This window comes from Microcaecilia unicolor, chromosome 1, assembly GCF_901765095.1.
Source record: "Microcaecilia unicolor chromosome 1, aMicUni1.1, whole genome shotgun sequence".
NCBI classification, from domain to species: Eukaryota; Metazoa; Chordata; class Amphibia; order Gymnophiona; family Siphonopidae; genus Microcaecilia; species Microcaecilia unicolor.
The window spans coordinates 128190839-128216523 of NC_044031.1; the positions used below are offsets into that span (position 1 = coordinate 128190839).

General features: G+C 43.6%; 1 protein-coding gene across 5 annotated transcripts in view; it reads left to right on the plus strand.

Moving 5' to 3' along the window:
• Window positions 1-25685, plus strand: part of CDK14 (cyclin dependent kinase 14) — an 857524-nt gene that overhangs the window by 349854 nt on the left and 481985 nt on the right. For all 5 annotated transcript variants that reach the window (XM_030200090.1, XM_030200096.1, XM_030200123.1 and 2 more), the window contains one exon: window positions 3002-3096. In XM_030200090.1, coding sequence (XP_030055950.1) covers window positions 3002-3096 — 95 coding nt within the window. The remainder of the gene's footprint in view (window positions 1-3001; window positions 3097-25685) is intronic.

A 25685-nucleotide genomic window follows, 5' to 3' on the forward strand; every position in this document is an offset into this window, starting at 1 on the left:
TCCTAAATGGAAGTGTTGGCTTATCTATGTTCACTCAAGTGTTTCAACCTCAGAATTTCTGACACATTTGGAAATAAAGACCAACCATAAAGCTGTAGGTGATTACTTTTTATTACACTAAGGTGCTCATGTTTGAGGCAGATGGATGTTTCAAAATGGCCAAAAAAAGGTACATCTGCGAAAAATGTTCAAATCGTGATTTTTGAAAGGCAGAATTTGGAAGTTTTACACTGCAGTTCACCCAAATAGCAAGGGGACGTTTTAGAGGCGTGTTTTGAGTGGGACTAGGGCAGGCCCTAAATAAGGACATCTTTCAGTCGTAATGGAATGGGAAAAAACATACAAAGCAAAAAAAAAAGAGGACATTTTAACCTAGACCTGTTTCAAACGCATCCGGGGTACAAAAAGGTGCCCTGTTTGAGCTGCTGACTACTGGAGGGATGAAGACATGACCCCTCCTTCATCTCCCAGTGGTTACTGACCCCCTTCCACCCCACCCCCTAAGAAGTGAAAGTGACAGTGGATACCAGGCTGTATGAAAGCTTCAGGTATTATGGCCATTCTTTATAGAGCAGCAAGCAAGTGTAAGGAGTAGTCTAGTGTCAATGCAGTGGACTTGGAACAATAGAACCCAAGTGTAACTCCCACTTTAACTCTTTTATTTCTGTACAAATACGTGAACCCTCCTGGAACATAGAAATACTTACTGTAGCTGATTTTATAAGACACCTGCAAGAGTAGGTACAACAAGTTTTTATCTGTTCCTGTAGGGCTCACAATAACATATAAAGGAATTAATGTGGGATTTGTACCTGGGTCCCGTTGTTTAAAGTCCACTGCACTGACCACTATGCTACCCCTCTGCACTGCAGGGATTTCTGCATGACTATATTTGTACAAAAAATAATGCCAGACATGTTTTTGTGTTTGCTTTCTTGACGTTCATATTTTGGATGTTTTATTTTGGAAAACGGCTCTTCATTTTGGATGTTTTCAGATCAAGGATGTCCTCCTTACGTATTTTTGAACAGGAAATATCAATGTTTTTCTCGTTTGACAGCGGCTGTGATATGGACTTTTTTTTTTGTTCATCATGAGCAGGATGTCCTAATTCTGACTTAGACGTTCTTTTGAAAATGTCCCTTTAAGGGTAGAAGTTATCAGCGTGGCTATTGTTAACTTGTATTATTTTACTGTTAACCCCAGTTATTAGTAACTAGGTCTCATTGCAGTGGCATTCCTAGGGGGGGCGGTGGGTGCGGTCCGCCCTGGGTGCACGCCGCTGGGGGGGGGGGGGGGGAGTGCCGCGCGCGCACCTGTCCTTCGTTCGTTCCATGCTCCCTCTGCCTCGGAACAGGTTACTTCCTGTTCCGGGGCAGAGGGAGCATGGAACGAACGAAGGACAGGCGCGCGTGGCACCCCTGCAGCGGCTTGCATCTGGGGGTTCTTTCACGGGGGGTGTCCTTTTGCCAGGGGGGGCACTGCACCCAGAGGGCGGGGCGCATCGGCGATCCGCCCCGGGTGTCAGCCACCCTAGGAACGCCACCGTCTCATTGAATAAAATGGGACCTGTGGTAAAATAGCACGAATTAGTGGTTAAATAACATGTCTTATTGATAGCCCATGTTGATAACTTCACCCCAAATCATCTTTTCTTAGGGGTCCTTTTACCAAAAAGTGGCCTTAGTACATCCTTATGTGGGCTGGTTTTTCTATTTTTCCATTAGCGCGTGAACCCCTACCACCACCCATTATATCGACTAGTGTTTCCCAAGTCCATTCCTGGAGCACCCCTCGCCAGTCAGGTTTTCATGATATCCATAATGAAAATACAAGAACTGCGGAGCAGGTGGGGGGAAGAGGGGGTGGTGGTTGGGAAGCAAGGATAGGGGAGGGCAGACTTATACGGTCTGTACCAGAGCCGGTGATGGGAGGCGGGACTGGTGGTTGGGAGGCGGGAAATACTGCTGGGCAGACTTATATGGTCTGTGCCCTGAAAAGGACAGGTACAAATTCAATTCAAGGTAAGGTATACACATATGAGTTTGTCTTGGGCAGACTGGATGGACCATGCAGGTCTTTTTCTGCCGTCATCTACTATGTTACTATGTTACTATGTTAAAATACAAGAACTTAATTTGCATACACTGTCTCCATTATATGCAAATCTCTTTCATGCATATTCATTGTGGATATCCTGAAAACCTGACTGGCAACGGGTACTCCAGGACCGGGCTTGGGAAACACTGACATAGACAGTAAGGGTTCACATGCTAAGCATGTGCTAATTTGTTTAGTGCGTAGCAATGTAGCTGCACTAACTGATTAGTGCAGAACACGCCCGCTCTCCACCCCAGATCCGCTCCCAGCACTAATAAAATAGCACATGTACAGGCAAAAATTACTGCAGGATGCCCAAGCACTCCCCACTTTTTGCTGTGCTGTGCACACATTATTGCTTACCGTAGCTTAGTAAAAGGACCCCTTAGTCTTCCAGCTATTCATTGTATTTACCAGATCAAAGCAAGATGATAATTTCTTTCTGCATATTAATATATTTATTTTCTTTTCCCATATAAGAACAGAAATTTAGGCCAAATGATAAATTATGATAAAATCTCATTCAAGGATGATGGCCATTTTTTATGCTTTTGTAGCCTTTTGTTGTTTGCTAAATATAATTATACATATAAGAAAAAAAGCATCTATGTGTAGCTTGTGTGTTTTTTACAGAAGGCATTCTCCCACAGGGAAGGTTAGACAGCTGGGTTAATGAGCTTATTGCTTAGATGCAAGGAAAAACTGCTGTTTGAATGGGCTACATTATTGATGGTCTGAGAATGAACAAAGAGCTTTGAGACCAATGAACCCCTTTTGAATTTGATGACCATGCAAATGTGTTACAGAGAAGATAATGCATGTTCAGACTTTACTACGATATGTTCTGCGTTTTAGCACTCTGGTAGAATAACTTGTCTTGTTTGTTCACTTTGCTTTTCAGCTTCGCTTTTGAAGGGTTTGAAACATGCCAACATTGTACTGCTCCATGATATTATCCATACCAAGGAGACACTAACTCTTGTGTTTGAATATGTGGTAAGTAAGCATTATTTGTGCTACTTTCTGAATTGAATAAATTGTTTTTACATAACATCTTAATAACAACTTATTTAGAGCTGACAACATACTATGCAGTACATTTTGTTAACACTGAGTTTTTACCCCAAAGGGCTTGTGGTCTAACTGGATACCTGAGCCATAGGAATACAGATTTGCCCGGGGTCATTCAGAGAGTCTGTGGAAGAGGCAGGGCTTGAATTCCAGGTCATACTCTCTTATGTTCACCTCCTGTCATCTAGAGAGATACCTAATGTGGGCATCCTCGGTCTGTGGCAAGGGCTTCTGTATAGCTGAAGACTGCTGTGTGTTGCCCTTAAAAATGCAAATGCTTACCACTTAAAGAGGAGAGAGACAACACAGGAGCTGTGTGGTCTGGAAGGAAAATTAAATGGAGCAGAAGCCAGGAGTTGTGCCTGGCCAATTCCTGCCCGCACCTAGTTACTGTTCTTCTATTATAGTTCTTGTCGAACTTTCGCCCACTCACTTATTTCAAAGTGATACAATTGCTCATGTTCAACTGTTATACCAATTTTTTCCTCTTCCTTGCCTCCAGTGGTTCAAGTACTTTTCATATTGCTTACCTTTCACAATCTTTTTCCCTACTACAAGTCCTTACATCTGTCTAATCCGCTGTTTACATTTTCCAGCTGAGCAGCCATTCTGTCTTTTGCCCTGTCTACTGCTCATAAGGTTCGAAATATTGTATTCCTCATCCATCCCTCACCTGTCTCTCTGAGACCATCTCATGCTTGCCACCTCATTACTCCTCCAGTTCTCCTCATATTCGTTTCCTTTTTATTCAAGACATCAGCTCCTATCCTGGTCCTTCATCACAGCTTTTACCTTATCTGTTCACTTCCATCCATAAGTCTTCCAACCTTATCTCTGTTCCCCTTCTTCCTAACCCTTGTCTTTTCTTTTCTTGTCCACTCAGCTTCCAGTAAGCTTTCCTTCCTTCATAACTTCTTTCTTTCTCATTTCCTCCATTCTTCTTGCTGTGGCTGAAACGTGGCTTTCCCCTGAGGTTCTGTTACTATTGCTGCTCTCTGTTGTGGAGGTTATGGTAAGGGTGTTGGGCTGCAAGTTTCAAACCATTCTTACACCTCAAGCCTATCTATTCTCTTAATTTGAGGCCCATTGCATCTGGTTTTTCATATGTAGCTGTCATCTATCATTTCCCTTATGAACCCCCCCCCCCCCCCCCCCCCCCACCACCACCACCAACCTTCCTTTCCTGTTGGTTTTGAAATTGGCCTTCCTCCTTCCTTGGACCATCTTCCCCTTCCCTTATTCTTGGAGACTAATCAATCTTCATGTTGATGACGTCTCTGACTCTCTTGCTTCAAGATTCCTTGCCTCAGCTTCCTCATTTGATTTGCAGTTGTGCTATATTTCTCCCATTTACCAACATGGCCATTGCCTTGACTTAATTCTTTCTTCCAACTACAGTCTCTCCAGATTCTCCACCTCTGTTCTCCCTCTCTCTAGCCATCATCAGTTATGTCCCCAGTTCTGCTGGGTATTTCTTGTGCAAGTAATGCAAAGTACTACTTCCAGAGATCTCAAAGGCTCTATGGATTGCTTAGTCAGTGTTTTTAAAATAGGGTTAAGGAGTCTTCAGTTTTTCCTTGTAATCCTCATACATTTACACAAGGATTTAAAAGAATGTTCCCAAATATCACTGCCCACCTGTGAACCAGATATTTAGACTGTGCCTATCCAAATGGTTCTTAAACATCAGTGTGTTCTTTACATAGACTTTTAGATGATAATTCAGAGGAAAAGGTTCAGAGACATATTTGCAATATTAAAAAAAGGACTTCAAGCTGCAGTTCAAAAGAAGAAGGGATCAAGCTAACAAGTCGTTTTTCTACATTCCATCAGTGTGGCCTCTGCTGCTGTTTCTAATGCCAGAAGTCACCACCTCCACCCAGTGGCGTTCCTAGGGGGGCGGACACCCGGGGAGGCGCCCCGCCCCCTGGGTGCAGCACCCCCCCGATGCAGCGTGGACCCCCCCCCCCGGGTGCACGCCGCTGGGGGGGGGGGGGTGCCGCAGCACGCACCTGCTCAGAGTTCCCTGACTTCGCGCGTTCGCTGCAGCTCCCTCTGACCCGAAACAGGAAGTAACCTGTTCCAGGGCAGAGGGAGCTGCAGCGAACGTGCAAAGTCAGCAAACTCAGAGCAGGCGCGCGCCGCGGCACCCCCCAGCGGCGTGCACCCAGGGCAGACCGCCCCGCCCCCCCCCCCCCTTGGTATGCCACTGCCTCCACCCACTGGCAAGTATTAGCTATAAAACTCCAATTAGCAAATAAAAAAACTACAAACCGTTCTGTACTCTTTCTTTTTTGCTTTTCAGCTCTAGGTCTGCATCTCCTCTGTCTTTGGGACCATTGATAAAAACAGCTCTCTTCCAGTGTTGCCAGCTAGTTTTGGAAAAATAAGCGATATCAGTTCAAAATCAAGCACAAAAATAATCCCAATTTTTTTTAATATGCTGTGAAGATTAATCAAACACTGTTTTCAACATATGCAGGAACATAAAATAACTCCAATACGTCAACTGCACGTTCTCGGCAGAGGCCATGACAGTCAGTCAAAATGTCCAAGACATCGTTAGCATCAGTATCATCTGCGTTGTTGCACTACATGTTTTCATTAAATTGCAGTGAGCCTATTCTACAAGAACACTTTATGTTCTTCTATAAGAACACTCATGTGTGTAAGGACACTTACACACATGAGTGTTCTTATAGACTTTTAGCATAAACTAACATTGGTGCACCTAGATGTAGGGCCATATATTTACAACAGGTCGATGCCTGACATAAAGAGGCATACCTAAATGTGGCATTTATTTGTATAACCTGCTGTACACCACCTTGTGTGAGTCTCTTCATAAAGGTGGTTAATTAATCCCAATAAATAAATAAACTTAGTGTTCTGTAAACTCCTCACATAAATGTTGGCCATGCCTATGGCACACCCATGCCCCTCTTCTGTGAGCACCCTCTTGCAATTATGCACTAAGTCGTTTTAGCTCATAATTACAGAATAACAGTTAGGTGTGCTACTCCCATTTACTTTGTGAATGGCAGTATTCTATAAATTTAAGTATGCGAATGATACTTAAGTTTTGGTGAACTATTATAGAATGAGGGAGATAGTGTTCAGAGCCAAAGTTAGACATACTAGGGTCCAGAGCATAAATTTTGTAGAGGACTCCAGAGCCTGCTAGTAATCTATGCCTTTTTCAGCTTCAATAGGGGTTAGGTACTCTGTGGCATAGGAGCCCAGAGCAATTTCCCTGATTGCATCATCTAATGCCAGCCCTGACATTGCTCAGCCTAATGGTAAGCATGCCTACTTTGACTCTATACAAGCAGATTTTCACATCTCCCAATGCTGTTCTGACACAATCTCTGCTTCTTCTACAAGTTAACATAATTTACGAACTGGCAGGCAGGGCAATGAACACATTCTGAATGACTCTTAGCATGGGTCCCAAGAGAAGCTATTACTCTTTGAATATGAACTGCTGCTCGTTACATAGGAGGGACGCAGCATTTCTTGCCCAACACTTCCTCCATCGACCTATACATTTAATGCTCCTACAAACTGCTTCCCAATCAAAACCATTAAATACAGCAGTAAATGCAGCCAGTGGTGGTCCTTAAGAAGGTGAGATACACTGAGGCATATTTTTAAAGCACTTAGCCTCCCAAAGTTCCATAGAAACCTATGGAACTTAGCCTCCCAAAGTGCTTTGAAAATATGCCTCACTATCAAACTTCCCGGCATGGCATAAGACTCTGATGGCAGTGTTTTGCAATGATTGAAGTTTCTTAATGGAAACCTGAGTAACACCAGTGAAAATGATATTACACTAATCAATTTTGGACATGAATAAGGAAAGAATAAGACTATGGAAGGTATCATGATCGAAAAATTTGCAGACTGATCAAAGCTGTCTAAGAATGAAGAAGTAGGATTTGACAAGGGAGGAAATGTGAGACAAAAAAGTGAGCTGGGAGTCAATTACAACCCTCAAATAATGGACAGAACTAACTATAATAGATGCACTTAAGAGCAGATCAGTAGCGGCCTTTGATCCAGCATGCAACAGTTTTTTCTGGGTTGAGGACCATGAAATGTGAAGAAAGCCAATAAGACACTGCATCAATACAAGATTGCAAAGGAGCAATATTTGGCGTAGTCGGATCTGTATAGTAAAGCAAAAGGATGTCATCGGCATAAATATACATGGAAATGCAGAAACTCTGAATGAGAGAAGTTAATGGACTCAGGAAAAATATTTAGCAAAAGGTGGGGAGAGTACATAGACTTGTGGAACACCACAATGAAGCAGCTGAGGGGAAGACTCGACAGAAGAAACTGAAACTTTGAAAGAATGGGATGAAAGAAGCTAATGGACTCAGGAAAAAGATAACCAAAAGTGGAGAGAGTACAGAGACTTGTGGAACACCACAGTGAAGCAGCTAAGGGGAAGACTCGACAGAAGAAACTGAAACCTTGAAAGAATGAGATGAAAGAAAAGAAAAAAAACAACGAAGAACAGTTCTAGAAATCCCGAGAGAAGCAAAATGTGAAATAAGAAGGGCATGATCGATAAGATCAAAGGCTGAAGAAAGATCAAGGGAGACTGCCAAGGCACAGCGTTCCAGATGGGCATGGATTTTGCTTAAGACACTAGCTAATACAGTTTCAGTACTATAGTGAGCTCTCTAGCTGGATTGCCTAGGATGTGTACCAAGAATTATTTTCCATAAATGACAATTGTTGAAAACCATTTTTTCCAGAACCTTAGAGACGAAACACAGATTGGACACCGGACAGTAGTGCTTGGGAAGGGAGGGGCCAAGAGAGGACTTCTTTAGAAGGGGACGAATCAATGCCATTTTCCAAGCAGAAGGAATACTGCCAGAAGAAAGACTGGAATTAAGTGAGAACCAATGGAAGGATGTTTAATTTGGACAGTATGAACCATGACGATGGAATAGGATCAAGTGCACAAGTTGTGTGTTCTGTCTGCCCTAGGATTTTGGAAAGAGAAAACAAAGTAAGTGGCCAAAAGAAGACCAGGCAGAAGAAGATCAGACACTAGAGGGGGAAGTCTCATGGGGAGAAAAAGAGGATATGGGGCGAGAGTAAGTGGAATAGATGATAGAGAAGTGGACAGTATAACAGTAAGCGCGGGTTGTGACTCTGAATGTACTGTGGCCCTAAGGGAGGTTACTTTAGATGTAAAGAAGTGAGTGAGAGCTTCTGCAGAGGGCTTGACTGATAATGCTGCTGCTGATAAGGGCATGGTTAGTGTTAGTGACCAAAATACAGAATATAGTTCCTTGGAAGAATAAGTAGCTGACAAAATGTGCCATTGGAAATAAGCAGCTTTAGCCTGCTTAAGTTGGTAGTTAAAGTCACAATGACATATGATGTACAGTATTGAAGATCAGCTGAGGACCTAGATTTCAACCAAAGATACTCAGCCTTATGTGCCTGCCACTTTAGGAGGCTCAGGCCGTGTTGATGCCAGGGGCAGTGGTGACGAGAAGAGGTGGGATGATACTTGAGAGGAGCTAGTGCATCAAAGGAGGTTAAGAAAGCAGTGAACAGGCAGGTTACCTATAGTGTTGTTCAAAGTACTAGGTCAAAGTACTTAAGTAAAAGTAAAAATAAATGCATATTTTAATACTTAAGTAAAAGTACAGTGAAGAACATATTTTAAAAATTTGCTTAAGTGAAAGTAAAAAAGTAATTGCCTAATATAATACTTTTTGAGTAAAAAGTAAAAGTACCACATCTACAATGAATGCAACTATTTTTAATGTTTTTATCGCAACAACTTTATTTCCCTACAATTCAATCCACTTTGTTTTTAGTAAAACTAAATTTTTGAAAATGACTGTCACTCATGTGAGTGAGTGCACTTGTGATTCATTCATCCAGTACAGCTGAAAGGGTTTTCAACAAGTGCATTAGCACAAAGTGGATTGTTCACTCTGATAAAAAAAGGTCCTTCAAATCATGCTAGATTGTGATATTACCAGTGCGGTTTTTCAAACGCTAGGCCACCTTTCAGGGGTGGGGTGATCACTGACGAACCCACCCCAAAACAGCCAGGCCCCCTGCAACCAGTCACAGAATCTATGACAAGGCAGAATTGGTCCATGGGTCAATTTTAGCAGACAGTGGAAAAGATGCCGGTACTCAGTACCCCCAAGTACCCCCTTAAAAAAGTCCTGGATATTACTGATGTCTTCTGACTGGGTCTGCAGGTTTTAATTGAGGTAATCTCTAAAACACTTGACTTCCATATAGCAAGGAATACTTTATCATCATTATTGTCATTATCATCTGCATTAAAAGTAGTGCTGTCTAATTCATCACTTGCATCTTCACCTTCATCTTCGTTATCATTGTCATGCTGTCCAATTACAGAGAAGGATTTGACAAAGTTGGAATCATTGTCTGTTGTTCTAATAATTGTTCATCTGATGGAAAACTCTGTTTGAAAATTTTTGAGGACTGATGCAAGAATGTCAAATGTGTGGGAATCCTTCAGTCTTAAGGCCAGACAAGCAGACTTCCTGTCTAAAGACTCTATCAGTCCAATGCACAATCACCCTACTGTAAAACTTTCCATGGGATGACCAGCAATCTGTTGTTGTAGAGACATGTGTCATGTCTGTTCACCACAAATTGCTAAAAGCTTCAGCTTCATCTCCACTTTAAAGTGACCCAACTCATCACTGTTCTGCTTGGCTGGAGATCAGTAACTAGTTCAACAAACACAGGCAACTCCACTGTTCTCATAGGCTATATTCACTGAACAGCAACATTTAAGATGAAATGATCCACTGTTTACTTGACAAGGTTTACAGTAGTAAAATCCTGTTCCCGGTTTTGCTGTTTCATTTGGTTTACCGAGGAATTGTCATTTACATCTCACTTCTGCTTTTACTTTTAACTTCAAGTATCATATGTAACTGAATAAAAGTAGTAAAAATTGGTGAAATTATTACTTCAGTACAAGTAACACATGTTATCCTGTACTTCTTTACAAATAAAAGTAGCAAAACTTTTACTTAAGTACAGTAACTAGTTACATTTACTTAGTTACTATACAACACTGGTTGCCTGAGCATCAAAAGGTTTATCTTGTAAATCAGTCAGATAATGTGTCTGTAAGGTCTAGACCAATAGCCATTGCTAGATGAAATACTATGGGGCTCATTTTCAAGAGAAAAACATCCAAAAAGTGACATAAGTCTGCATTTGGACATTTATCTCACAAAAAAGTCCAAATCAGTATTTTCGAAACCTCTTTTTAGACATTTTTCTCTGAAGTACTTCTAAATCTCAAGGGGGGCATGCCAGGGGCGTGTTCAAGCGGGACTTGGGCGTTCCTAAGACTTAGACATTTTTCAGCCATAATGGAATAAAACAAAAACGTCCAGGACTAAAATTTAAACTAAAACTAGGACTAGGGGGCATGCGATGAAGCTACAATGTAGTAAATTTAAAACAAATTGGAGAAAATGTTTCTTCACTCAACGTGTAATTAAACTCTGGAATTCGTCGCCAGAGAATGTGGTAAAGGTGGTTAGATTAGCGGAGTTTTAAAAAGGTTTGGACGGCTTCCTAAAGGAAAAGTCCATAGACGATTATTAAATGGACTTGGGGAAAATCCACTATTTCTGGGATAAGCAGTATAAAATGTTTTGCATTTTTTTGGGATCTTGCCGGGTATTTGTGACCTGGATTGGCCATTGTTGGAAACAGGATGTTGGGCTTGATGGACCTTTGGTCTTTCCCAGTATGGCAATACTTAGTACTTATGGTTTGAGCTAGACCTGTTTACGAATAGGGCACAAAAAGGTGCCCCAAATGACCAGATGACCACTGGTGGGAATCGGGGATGACCTCCCCTTATTCCCCCAGTGGTCACTAACCCCCTCCCACTCCCATAAATTGTGATTAAGAACATTATTTGCCAGCCTCAGATGTCATACTCAGGTCCATTGCAGCAGCATGCAGGTCCCTGGAGTAGTTTAGTAGTAGGTGCAGTGCACTTCAGATAGGTGGACCCAGGTTCCTACCTCCCCCTACCTGTTACACTTGTGGAGGAAACTGTGAGCCCTCCAAAACTCACCAGAAACCCACTGTACCCACATATGGGTGTCCCCTTCACCCTTAAGGGCTATGATAGTGGTGTACAGTTGGGGTTAGTGGGTGTGGGGTGGGTTTTGGGGTGCTCAGCACACAAGGTAAGGGAGCAATGGTCAGATGTGTACCTGGGAGCAGTTTATGAAGTCCACTGCAGTGCCCCCTAGGGTGCCCTATTGCTGTCCTAGGATGTCAGGGGGACCAGTCTACTACAAATGCTGGCTCCTTCTATATCCCTTTGGCTTGATTTTGTGCGTTTTGCATTTGGATGGTTTTTCTAAGTCACAAAATGTCCATAGTATTTTCGAAAACAAAAGATAGACGTTTTTCTTATTCAAAAATAACCTTCTTTCCTGTTCAGAATTTGGACGTTTTGTGTAAAATGTCCAAATTCAGATTTAGACGTTCTATCGAAAATGTCCCTCTAGGCGTACAAAATTTAAGGTTAACAAGAAGGGCAAAATGATTGGACCAAAACAGAGGAACTGAGTGCTGAGACTGAGGTGAATCAGATAAGATTAAGTCAAGCGTATAACCCGCCTAATGAGTCAGAAAAGTGATCCATTGGTGCAAACATAATTCTGCTAAAAGAGATAGGAAACAGGCCATGCGAGGAAGCTGAGGGGTATCAGAAAGTGTTGTATAAGTCATCGATGTATGTACTGTTAAATTGTTAAGTAGTAGCAATTTTATTAGGAAGCATATGTTCTTAAAACCTCTGAAATATTTTACTCTCTTCTTTTGCTTTCATCTAGTACAATATGGGGGGGGGGGGGGGGGGGGGCATTTTAAAATCTTTTAGTGGAGCACTTTGCACCAGTTCTCAAAGGAAAAAATATTCCTTTCAAAATTGTCCAGGCCAAAAGTAATGACAGAAGTCTGGGCCTGCTTTTCCACAGGTACATTTCCCTTCAAAACAAAGGGCTAGATTCAGTAAATGGGACCCTAACTTTAGGTGCCGGGATGATCCGTGTTAAGCTAGTATTCTGTCAAGGGTGGTCCGTGCAAAATGACCTTTATAGAATACTAGCTTAGCGCACATTTTGGGCCTGATCTTCAGACTGCAGGAGGTAGCTCAGCTGACTCCTGTGGTTGGCACTGAGCCCAATATTTAATACCTGTGTGTTTCTGGTGACTGGCATTGAATATCTGGGTGGTTTTTGGCCGGTTTAAATTTAACCAGCCAAGCCAATATTCAGCGCTGGCCAGTTAAGTTTAAACCAGCCAAAGATATTCCAGCTATTTTGGTGGCCAAATTTGGATAGAACCAACTATCCGATAAGTGTTAACTGACAATATTCAGTGGGAGATAACCCGCTATCTCCTGCTGAATATTGCTGGAAAGCCAGTTAGGTGCCATTTAACCGGCCAGGAGCCATTCCTGGCTGGTTAAATGATTTTAAATGTCAGGGGTTTTGGACTAGATTCTATAGATTACACCTAAAAAATCAGCGCTGAAATGAAGTACGCCTAGGCATATTCTATAAAATACGCCTAAATTTAGAACAAGCCTAAATTTCCGTGCGGTTTATAGAATACCCCGAACGCCCGTCCACATGACTAAATGTAGTTAAGGGCAGTTATGCCAAATAAAACTTGGTGTAAATGCCGACACCTAAATTAGGCGCTGACTGGGTGTATTCTATAACAACACACATAGATTTTAGAAACACTCACGACCTGCTCATTCCACACCCCTTTTCAACTATGCAGCATAGAATTTATGCACATCACATTACAGAATTCACTTAGACAGTCCTGTGTGTAAATTCTAATTAATGCCAATTAGTGTCAATAATTGCTTGTTAAGCGGCAATTATCAGCGCTGTTTGTACTTTAGTTACATGTGCAACTTATAGCAGGTTCAATGCGGCTTACATATTATATACAGGTACGTATTTGTACCTGGGGCAATGGAGGGTTAAGTGACTTGGCCAGAGTCACAAGGAGCTGCCTGTGCCTGCAGTGGGAATCGAACCCAGTTCCCCAGGACCAAAGTCCACCACGCTAACCACTAGGACACTCCTCCACTCCCATATAGTAAAGTTTTGTGCCTAACTTTTGCCACAAACACTTATTGCCTGCCAAAGTCTGGTGCAAATGCTGGCGCCCAACTTGTAGCACTTAAGTGCAGAAATGCAGGTATTCTATATCATCTCGTCTAATTTCTGGGAATGTTCCTGATCCTCTGATGCCCCTCCCGTGGCCATACTCCTTTGGAGTTGCACACTATGAATTTTAGGTGCATATACACATGTAACTCCTAATTACTTCCAATAAGTGTTTAACTGATTTTTTTTTTTTTAGCGCTTTGTTGACTAGTTTACGTGCAGGTTTGGGATCCATGTTCAAATTTGGGCAATCTGTATGGAATCTGAGCTACCCACAATCTTGCATTCTCTAGCCTCAGGAAAGCCTTTATTCCATGTGGCTAAAAGTTCTAGGGATTTGCAGCTTTGTATCCTTGAGTCATTTATGTGAACTTTTGTTTTTGTTTTTCAATTTTTTCCCGTTATGGAAGTAATATTGTTGGTCATACATCCTTTTTTTGGAAACAGTGTGTGCTCTTCTGAAGGAGGGCAGCTCTTTTTGAATAGGATGCACTCTGCAAAAAAACCCCGCATACTTTCAAAAGAGTGCGCACTGTTACTGATACACAAGAAAATCCGAAATTTAATTTCAAATGAATGTGCATCTCTAAAATATACACACATTATGGAAGAATACATTCGTTTTTACCTCCCCCCTTCCCATGGAGTGTGAGCAGTTCTCAAAAAGTTCTTTTATCTGAGTGAATAACTTAAAAATTGTCCTCTGTATCGCTGCTTCCCAAACTATTTCTGGAGCCTTGCCTAACACATTTACTTTTCAAGCTATCCAAATGGAATATGCATGAAGTACTTGAATAAATTGGCAAATCATGGCATTCAAGCATATCTAATGAATAGTTATTGTGCATATCCTGCATTCTAGACCTCTTAGGTGAGGCTCCAAGCCCAGGTTGAAACACATCATTTCTATTTGCATATAAATGATATCTTTAAGTAATATTATACTCTGCCTACTGGCATTGCTGGAAATCTCTTGAGTATTGCACAGTTCCGAGAATGGGAGTGAATGTGCATCTTCATTCAAATCTAATTTCCTTAATATGATCAGTGTCTCCATCTGCATCTAGATTAAGTGATTTCTCATTGGGAATAGCCTCCATATTTCACATTGAGAGAAAATATATGTTCTTTGTATGTTTTTACATTTTTGCTAATCTTTCACCTTTCGACAACCACTGCAGTGCTGTTCTTTTAAGAAGTGGTCTGGGGGCCTGTGTTTTCCAGTGAAACTGTTTGCTACAGTATGGGGGGGGGGGGGGGGGGGAGGGTAGTTATCAAGTTATATCCTGACTCTACCACACATTATTAGCCCTCTAATGTGTGTTATTAAAGTTTTGGTGCCGTAACACAGTATTAGTTAAGTTACCTCAGGTACATACTCATGAGTGCATGTAAGCAGCTCATTAATATGTAAATTCCATAACATGGTTTGCAGTAAACACCAAATGCTGCATTATAGCTGGAAAAATAACCCCAGCAAAAAGCATCCCATGAGCACTGGGCTGCATTTTAAAAGAGCCACACAAAGCCACTGATGCCACCTGAGACCCCTATCCAGCAATCAAACCGCTCCCCCCTAACCTGTATGTATTCATCCCAACCCAGAATTCCTCCCCATATATGAGCCCGTCTTCTGATGTGCCATCATCAAATTCAGTCTCCCCTAACCAGAAGTCCCCCATCCTCATGGAGCCCCCCCCCCCCAACTTCCTGTAGGGCCTGCCCCCCCCCCCACCCTCAATGCCTTACCTTCAACATTTCCTGATCCATGGTGGGGTCGGGAAGGAAGAATCTTCATTCTTGCCCTTTCTGGTGCTGAGTTTAAAATGGCCATAGCAATCCCTAGCAGTAGTCTTTCAGGTTACTGTATAAGCCCACAGTCCATGGCCTTTGAATACAGTCATTAATGACTGGGCTAGATGAAATGGAGTAGAGGTTTAATTGCAAATGGAAGAGTCAAGGTACTATAGACCAGTAGAGGCCAGTTCCACATGAGCTCAAAGTCCAAAGGAACAGGGGGTAAATACTATTATCAAAAATTACAGGTATGCTAACAATAGTTCATTATCACCTTAATAACACAGTGAAAACTGATTTACCTTTATGAACTACACACAATAACATGAAGTATTCGATTTTATACATTAGTACAAGTGGTCCTCTGAGAAAAAGACCCTTCCTCTAAGCTACTCTTTCCTTCATGCTTCTCTTCCTATCACTTAGTCTTCTCTTGTAGTTTACTCCTTCCTAACATTCCCTCTAAGGCGCTTGGGAGTCCTCTGCCCATGATCCTACCATCAAGGGTGGGACATCTTTATTGTTTCAATTGGAAAGAGCAGGCAAGTTCTGTAGGATTCCCAGGGGAAACTACCTGCCCTTTGTGATAAAACTGCAGTATTGATACATTATCTCTTATGGTAAAAAGGTGAGCTGAGCGTTCCTGTGTACTTTCCACCTCCCTCTTCCATTGTGTCTGCATAGTCTTTGAACAGCTGCGAACTTAGGGGCCCTTTTACCAAGCTATGGTAAGCACTAACACGTGCTTACCACAACAAAAAATGCCGTACTGTGGGATTTTTCAGTTCATTTTCATTTATTACCATTTATATACTGCCCTTGTCCAGAGCACTGTACAGCTCAAACACACATAATAAAATATTACAGAACACAACAAATACAATACAAATTCAGGGCCCCTTTTACCAAGCTGTGGCAAAAGGGGGCCTACGCTGGCGTCAGCGCATGTTTTTGTAGCGCTGGATTTGACAGCGTGCTGGTGGTGGGAAGTGCTGTCGGGCTACTGCGGTAGCCCGGCGATACTTCCTGTTTAGCGAGCGGTAAGCCTGCATTGGGCTTACTGCCGCTTTGTAAAAGGGGGTCCTCAGTAACATAAGAAGTAAACTGATCGCCATACTATGTCCATCAGCTACATAAAGCACTATTTAACCTGTCCCAACAAATGCTGCATAAGCAGTCTCTCTTAAACAATCCTGAGTTCTTTTGTGTCCTGACAGTTGCAAGCAATTTGTTCCACAGTGTCGGTCAGGCATCGTGTGCTGGGGTGGGTCTGGGGGCAGAGAGTGGGCATGTTCTGTGCTAATCAGCGCAGCTTCATTGCTGCATGCAAATTGATTAGCGCATGCTTAGCGCATGAGCCCCTAGCGCCTAGGTAATGGGAAAATTAACGCGTTGCCATTAATAGGGAAAATAGAAAAATCTGCCATTTTACCCCAGCTGTAAAAATAGCCTTAGCACGCAGGAATGACCCGTGTAAGGGTGCGCTAAGGCCACTTTCTACCGGTGTTTGGTAAAAGGGCCCCTTAGCCTCTAAGCTTTCACTTGGCTATAGCCAAGCCTGTGGAAGTGAGAGTAGCAGCTGCTGCCATCTACCTGTAGCACTCCTTATTCTTGGATGTTTTCTCTGCTGTACCAGGGCACTCAGGACCCCATGTGCATGCCTCGTGAAATTGAGTCCTATCACTTTCCAACAGTAGAGCTGTGGATCCAAGCATGCATCTAATGGTGCTCGAATTCCTCCATGCACCTCCTGCTGCTTAAGCTTCTCTTCCATGTTCTGCTATCTTTCTGTGGTGTTTAGGACCAAAGGGCACTAAAGACTTTCTTCCTAGGGGTAGGAATGGGAACATTTTGTTTGTTTGTTTCTAATTTTATTTACATTGGATTCTGTTCTCCTTTGGACATGGAAAACATGTAAGCCACATTGAGCCTGTAAATAGGTGGGAAAATGTGGGATACAAATGCAATAAATAAATAAATAAAAACCCACACAAGGCCACACTAAGGCCACTTTCTACCACTGCTTAGTAAAAGATCCCCTAAGTTCCCATTTTACAAAGCTGGGATATGCACGTCAAAAACCCAAGCACAGGCAACTGGCAAGGAGGGCATGGTCCGGGTATGTTTTGAATGGAACTAGGGGAATATACGCTGATATCCTAACAGATTGATGTCAGGATTCACACCTTGCTACCAAGCACATTTAGGTTTTGGCAAACTGCTCCGAACGAGCAGCATTGTACTTGAAGGCAGGGGTGTAGCTACGGGTGTGTCTGGATGGGCCCAGGCCCACCCAGTTTAGCCTCAGGCCCGCCCGCCCAGAAGCAGATTCTTATCGTGACCGTCTCCCGCCCCTGCCGCAGCGCTTCATTTAATGTTGTCGGCGCTGCCGTTACAGTTTCCCACCCCCGCGGCGGCGCTTTACACTTTACCTAACAGCCAACGCTACAGATGCAGTGCTGACGTCCGAGTCCGACGTCCTGCTCCGGGGCCTTCCACGCTGATGTAACTTCCTGTTACGGAGGCGGGACGCGGAAGGCCCTGGAGCAGGACGTCGGACTCGGACGTCAGCGAAGCATCTGTAGCGTTGGCTGTTAGGTAAAGTGTAAAGCGCCGCTGCGGGGGTGGGAAACTGTAACAGCAGCGCCGACAACATTAAATGAAGCGCTGCGGCAGGGGTGGGAGAGGGTGAGGAAGTCAGTGGGGTGCTGCGTGCTGGCCCAGTAAGGGGAGGCAGTGAGGGCAGGGAGGGGAGGGAACAGAAGGGTGCTGGACTTGCCAGGGGCAGAGGGTTGGAGGGAAGGGAGAGAGGTTTTGGGATTTGCAGAGGGGAGGTTGGAGGGAAGGGAAGAGGTTTTGGATTTGCAGAGGGGAGGTTGGAAGGAAGGGGAGAGGTTTTGGAATTTGCAGAGGGGAGTTTGGAGGGAAGGGGAGAGATTTTGGAATTTGCAGAGGGGAGTTTGGAGGGAAGGGGAGAGATTTTGGATTTGCAGAGGGGAGTTTGGAGGGAAGGGAAGAGGTTTTGGATTTGCAGAGGGGAGGTTGGAAGGAAGGGGAGAGGTTTTGGAATTTGCAGAGCGGAGTTTGGAGGGAAGGGAAGAGGTTTTGGATTTGCAGAGGGGAGTTTGGAGGGAAGGGAAGAGGTTTTGGATTTGCAGAGGGGAGGTTGGAAGGAAGGGGAGAGGTTTTGGAATTTGCAGAGGGGAGTTTGGAGGGAAGGGGAGAGATTTTGGATTTGCAGAGGGGAGTTTGGAGGGAAGGGAAGAAGTTTTGGATTTGCAGAGGGGAGGTTGGAAGGAAGGAGAGAGGTTTTGGGATTTGCAGAGGGGAGGTTGGAAGGAAGGGGATAGGTTTTGGGATTTGCAGAGGGGAGGTTGGAAGGAAGGGGAGAGGTTTTGGGATTTGCAGAGGGGAGGTTGGAGGGAAGGGGAGAGGTTTTGGATATATAGGGGGGTGGAAGGAAGGGGAGAGGTGCTGGATATGCAGGGGGGGGTGGAGGGAAAGGGGAGAAGTGCTGGATATGCAGAGGGTTGAAGTGAAGGGGAGAGGTGCTGGACATGTATGGGGGCTGGATGAAAGGGAGAGAGATGCTGGACGTGTGGGGGGGGGGGGGAGCGGAAGGAGAGGTGCTGGATATGCAGATGATGATATGCAGAGGGAAGGGAGAGAGATGCAGGGAGAAAGAGCCAGATGCATAAGGGGAAGGAAAGAGAGGAAGAGAAGCTGGTTGGGGGGTGGGATCAGAGAGGAGAGGGACACATTGGTGTGGGGGAGGGAGAAAGGGGACATAGGGAAGTATACAGATACAGAAGGGAGATGATGGGCATTAGGTGAGAGCATGGGGACAGGGACACAAATGTGAGATGCTGTATGGGGATAGCACATGGGCACAGAGGGGTAATGCCTGACCAAGGGGGGGGGGATGGGGATATGGAATAGAGATAAAATGCTGGACACTGGAGAGGGGGGTATATGGACACGGGGGGGGGGGGGGTAGAGATACCAGACAAGGGAGAGAATAGGAACGCAGAAGGGATATGCTGGGCATGGGGTGCATAGGTGCACAGAGGAATGATGATGGATGAGGGGATATGAACACAGGGGAGATAATGAACAAGGAAATATAGGAAAACAGAGATGGGAGATGGATGATGGACATGAAGAAAGAAGAAATGTCAAATAGGAGACCCTGGCAAGTGAGTTAAGAGAAGACAGAGGGAAGCAGAAACCAGAGACTGGGACCAATATGATTTGAGAAAAAATGACCAGACAACAAAAAGGTATTAAAATAATATTTTGTTTTCAATGTTGTGAATATAATATGTTGGATTTGGAATGTACATCTTGCCAAAGTTGATGGTAAACATGGCTGGGGTCCAGGACAGAAATCTAGGAAAGGACCCCAAAGTCCATTACCAGGCTGTGCCTTCAGCTTCCAGCATGCAGGCTTTCTCTGGCCAAGGAACCAACCCCTAACATCATCCCTGGCATGTGCCATCTTTATATTTTGCACAGGAGCAAATGCCTTTCTTTCTTGTTTCTCTGGTGTTGTACTACATGCAAGGTCTAGTTTCTTGGGGTTTCCATTTAATTTATATTTCTAGAGTTTGTGGTCACTTATTCTGTATTTGGCATTTGTGTCTTGTGTGTGTGACTGAGGTATTCTGTTAGCATGAAGTTTCCATGTAGCATTCTGTAGTAATTTGGCTTGTTCAGCTTTCCTGATAAATGTATTTGTATTGTAGGGCCCTACTATAATATTTAAGGCACTTCTTTTTCATAGGTAGGATCTTTGTTTTTGGAAGTTAGTGTTGGCATGGTAGATTTGCTCAAGGTTCTGAGTGACTTTTGTTTTATAGATTTTTTTAAAGTTAATTTATAATATGTCTGTAATTAAAATTACACTAGAAAACAAAATTTCTTTATATGATGAGTTTTATGGAGAATTGTCCTTGCTGTGCTCTGTATCCATTGTTGGTGGAGGGCCAGGAGGTTCTCTGGATGCAGAATGTGTTTGGCTTCAATACCATATATGTGTTGGAGGACCATGGCTCAGTGGGGCTGAATAGTGCAGTCTATTGTACTTCCCTTAGCTCTAAATTGGCCTGCAGCCACTGAAGCCTGCACTGCAACCCTCATTGAAGTTATGGGGAGTGGGGTAGGGACAGAGCATGGGTGCATCAGGTTTGCTGTTTTTTTTCTTTTTCAAAAAGGTTGGCAACTCTAGTGCCCACCCATCCAACCTGTTGGCCCACCCAAAAATTGCCTTCTGGCTACGCCACTGCTTGAAGGATTAGGGGAGGTTGCCCACTTACTGCCCCAGTGCCCCCCTCTCCCCAAAAAAGCCAAACTGACAGGGGAAATTGGTCTGTATGACAATATCAGGAAAATATTATTACTACCAAGAGAATTAATTCACCTCTAGTTAATCATTGTACCCAGAAAGGGCATACGTTTGAACAACTAAAATGTTTTGTGTTACAACAAATTACAGAATTTGGCAACAAGTTAGGTAGAAATAAAAAATTTATACTTTTACAAACTGAACAATGATGGATATTCCGTTTAAATTCTTTAACACCTAAAGGATTGAATGGTAAAATAGAATGGAGCCATTTTTTCTAAATGATAAAATATAGTCTTTTTCTCCGAATGATTTCATCTGATAAGGTCTTTAAAGAAATAAGAAAGTAAAAAATAAGAAATAGGATTAAAAGAATATCTTTTTCTGATATATATTCTTTTTGATATACATTGTTTGATATACGGTTTTTGACTCATTGATCTTTTGAAGAACAATATCTCTTTAAATAAATTATGCCAAATAAGACATGTTCCCTTGAAACCCAAGCTGGTTGGCCATGAGTATCAAAGGCGTCTGACGTAGTCTTTAAAAGAAGCAGCCATTTTAAGTTTTTTCACTGCACAGTTCTAGCGCTTCCGAGCAGAGGTATGAAAAACTTTTTAAAAAAGACTGTTTAAATGAAGATAAGTTTGAGATTAACCTTCATAATTTTGTTTTCCATGGTCTCTAGCAGCATTCCATACCAGAAGAATCTCATCAACTTCCTGGAACTTTTGCATTTCCTTTTATAGCCCTGCAAGAGGGCGCTGACTGATGTAATCACTTCCTGTCTTGTAGTATATAAGGAAGTTCCTGACTCTCTGCCAGTGCCTTTGCAATGGGTCACCTAGCCTGGTCAAGTGTGAGTTGCAGCCTTGTTCCAGTCTGTGTCTTCAGTCCTGTTCCAGCCTTGTTCAGATCTTCTTTCCAGCCTTGCTCCATTCATCTTCTCTGGTCTTTGTTCCAGCCTTGCTTCAGCCTTTGTCTTTGGCCTTGTTGCAGCATTGTTCCAGTCAGTGTCTGTCACCCTGTGCCAGCCCTGTTCCAGGTGGTGACTTGAGCCTTGTTCCTGCAAAGTTCCTTCTTGGCTGTCTGGCCCTACTCCCTGGTCTCAATTCCGTTGGGCCAGCCCCAAAGGGCTCTCTTAAGAGCCACTCTCCACCTTGACTTGTCTGGGGGCCCCCCATGGGCTCTTTTAAGAGTTATTTCCTGGCCTAGATTCTCTGTGGTCACTCCCAAGGGCTCTTTTAAGAGCCATTTTCTGGTCTAGTCTTTGCTGGGGCGTGACTTGCCTGCCAGTAAGCAGCGTAAATCCAACTGTGACCCAAGGGCTCAGCTACCCTGAGTTGTGACAGTTACTCAGATCTAGTTCAAGCTTCTGACTTTTGTTTTCAAGGGTTTACTACCATGAGTGTCCAATTATCTGCCCAAATGTTTGATTCTTTACACTCCGCCCTGGCTACTACACTCCTCACAGCATGCTTTACTATGCCTCTCTTCTAACACTCAGTTATATCTGGATGTCACCTGTTATATTGTTCACCTTATGAAATTCACTAAAACGTGATCTAAGAACAGCATCTCCTCTTGAGAAGTTCAAGGCAGGAATTAAGACTTGCTTATTTCAAGAGTCCTAAATTTCTACTCTTTAGCGCTTTCTCTCCTCTTTTCTCTTTCCCTTCTTTTTCTGTTCTTTCTTCAGTTTTACACCTTTTCTTTCCCTCTTCTTTTGTTTTATTTAGCACTTTGCAAACTGCTTAGTAGCACTATTCTGTGATATGCGGTATATCAAGTCTTTGTAATAAATAAATAAATAAACAAACAAACAATAGAATCTTATAATGTACGTGTGTATCCATGTGCCCACCCAATCAAACTGGCAAAGTACACATCATTAAATCATGGCACCTACTTTTCTGCTAATCAGTATTCTATGAGAGGCCATTTGCATGCATAATTAACCACTTATGTTTGACTTCCTGGCACCTAAACCTAGCAGCGCAAATTACCGTCTCCAAGGTATTTTTAAACAGCTCACCCTCTTCCTCTTTCCCCTGCAGGTCTTGGCATCTCTTTCTCCTCCCTCACAGGTCCCGGCATCTATTTCTCATCCATCCCAGTTCTGGCACTCCCCCCCCCCCCTCCCTGGGTGGTTCTTTAAACTTGACTGTGCCCAACAGCAGCAGTGCCCAAGACACACTGCCTTGGGCCACCCTTGGCCTTTCCTCTACCGTGTCTCACCTGCTGGAAACAAGAAGTTGCATCAGAGGAGGCAGGACACAGCAGAGGAAGAGTCCAGGGCTGCCAGGAGACACTAGGTCTTCAGCACTGCAGCTGCCATCCACGAAGTCAAATTTAAAGAACTAACCTGGGGGGAGAGGATATAGAGAGGAAGAGATGTCAGAAGTGGGGAGAAGAGGGAGATTTTGTTATATGGCGGTCCAAATCTGCTTTTTGGCAGTATAAAAAGGTTCGCAACTGCTTAGCTTAGAGTAGGGTTACCATATTTGCGGAGACAAAAAAGAGGACACAAAAAAATAAAATAAAATGCTGCCTCACCCCTGGCCCCACCCCAGCCGCATAGTCACCTTGATCCCTCAAGGAAGCCAGATTCTATAAGCAGTGAAAATACTGGTAAAAGTAATAGAAATGCATTTTCTTCCGTAGTCTGAATACAAAATTAGAAAAGATGTATGTTTCTAAAAAAGCAAACAGCCATGAGCAGCATATCCTCTTTTCTATTCCCTCCCATCTATGAGCAGTATGTCCTGCTCTCCTATCCAAACCCTTTTATCCATGTGCTGCACTTCCCCCCTTTTCCCTTCCTTCCATGTACAGCATGTCCCCCTCTCCTCTCCCTTCCCTCCCATCCACGAGCAGCTTGCCCCCTTCTCTTCCTCCCCGTTCCTACATAGTAACATAGTAACATAGTAGATGACGGCAGAAAAAGACCTGCATGGTCCATCTAGTCTGCCCAAGACAAACTCATATGTGTGTACCTTACCTTGAATTTGTACCTGTCCTTTTCAGGACACAGACCATATAAGTCTACCCAGCAGTATTTTCCGCATCCCAACCACCAGTCCCGCCTCCCATTATCGGCTGTGGTACAGACCGTAGAAGTCTGCCCTCCCCTATCCTAGCCTCCCAACCACCAACCCCTCTTCCCCCCACCTGCTCCGCCACCCAATTTCAGCTAAGCTTCTGAGGATCCATTCCTTATGCACAGGATTCCTTTATGCATCCGTGGTGGTCTAGTGGCCTGTTTGGGGCAGGAAAGAACCTCACTCTTTCCTGTCCGCTGCTGCTGACCTCCCCGCTGCCTCCACTTGAAGTTTTGGCAGCCATTTTCAAGAAGTGGCAGCAGCGGGGAAGTCAGCAGCAGCGGACAGGAAAGAGTGGGGTTCTTTCCTGCCCCAAAGGGGCCACTAGACCACTAGGGCTGCAGTGTAGGGACGGGAGGGTAGAAAGAGGAGGCAAGCTGCTTGTGGATAGGAGAGAGAGAAGGGAACAGCTGCTTGTGGATGGGAGGGAAGGGAAAGGAGAGGAAATGCAGCACATGGATAAAAGGGGAGGTTAGCTTCAGCGGGCAGGAAAGAGTGGGGTTCTTTCCTGCCCCGAAGAAGCCACTAGACCACCAGGGTGTGCTATGGTAGGCTGGGGGAAGGGAGGAGAAGGCAAGCCCGTCCGTCCACTCACCCGCTTACCAACCAGCCCACCAGTCCAGAAACTCGGACAAACGAACTGGCTGGAAAAAATGTCCTGACCCCCACCGGTCCCCTGAAAAGGAGGACATATCCAGGGAAATCCGGACGTATGGTAACCCTAGCTTAGAGGGAGCATTGTCTGTGTTGTCTGCAGGGCTGTTAATATGCAGTGTGTGTTTTGTTTGTATTAACAGAATGGGAATATACTGGGCACAATTAATACATGTTAATTTTGGTCATCAAGGTGCAGCAGCTGCTGAATTTTAACATGTCTTAGTCAAATGCAAAAGGACTTCTAGTACTGAAAAAGATTTGCAGAGCTCAAGTGTAAATTATGTTATGCTGTTGACCATTTTCAGGGTCTCAGCTCACATGCTGATAAAGAAAGCCCTTCTAATAGAGGCTCCCACTGTTGTGTAAGCAAGATTAGCTCATTAGATGCACTGTTTGCACTAATAATTCTCTCGAATGATGTATTCTGGGTGCTGCACTGAAACACTCCTGCATGATTAATGCATGATTTAGTCCTAAATATAAAAACGCATTTTGTGCTCTGAAAAAATCAGAAGCATCATAACCACCTCAGAGGCAAAGCAATTAAGTGCTGAACAGTTAGTGATCTGAAAGACTAACTGAAAATTAAGCAGCATGGCTGATGGTAGGTAATAAATTGACAAACTGAATGAACGCTGATGGTAAGAGTATAGCACTGCATGTCATCTGGAGGTTTGGAGCTCAGTAGCCAAAGGATTTCAGTGTTGAGCACAATGTAAGCTGTAGCTTTTTATCCTTGAATAATACAGAGTGCTAATATAAACAGGTCATTAAATGGGATCATTTTGAAAATATTAGATGGAAAAGAATATATGGAGGTCAGTATTCAGATAGGTCACCTGTGTATCTGGATATAGCCCTAGACTGAAAACCAGGGACGTTGGGGTTTAAATCCCACATAGCTTCTTGTGATTTGTGTAAATCATTTAGCTTGTCTCAGGTACAAACTTAAAAGGCCCTTTTATAACTTGATACCTACACATATTGTTACTCAGGCACGGTAGCACTAAGAAAATTGGCAGTTACACTCATAAGTTGCCTTAGGCGCGATTCTGTATGGTCACACATAGCTGTAAGTGTAAGGAGGTATAGTCCTGGGTGGAACATAGATGGGGCGCCAAGTTACACGCAGAGCTTACAGAATACAGTGACGCGCGAAGTGTCCTGCACTTACAGGCCATCAGGTATGTAATAAGTACATAAGTGTTGCCTTACTGGCACAAAATATGGTAAAAAAAAACCCAAAACACCCCGAAACTACGGAGGGTGGGATATAACCGGTGGGGAAAAATCCTAAGAGGGAATTGTCCCTCTTAAGTGGGAATTGGACAGATGGGAATATGGTGGGTGGGAAGTGTCCAGGGG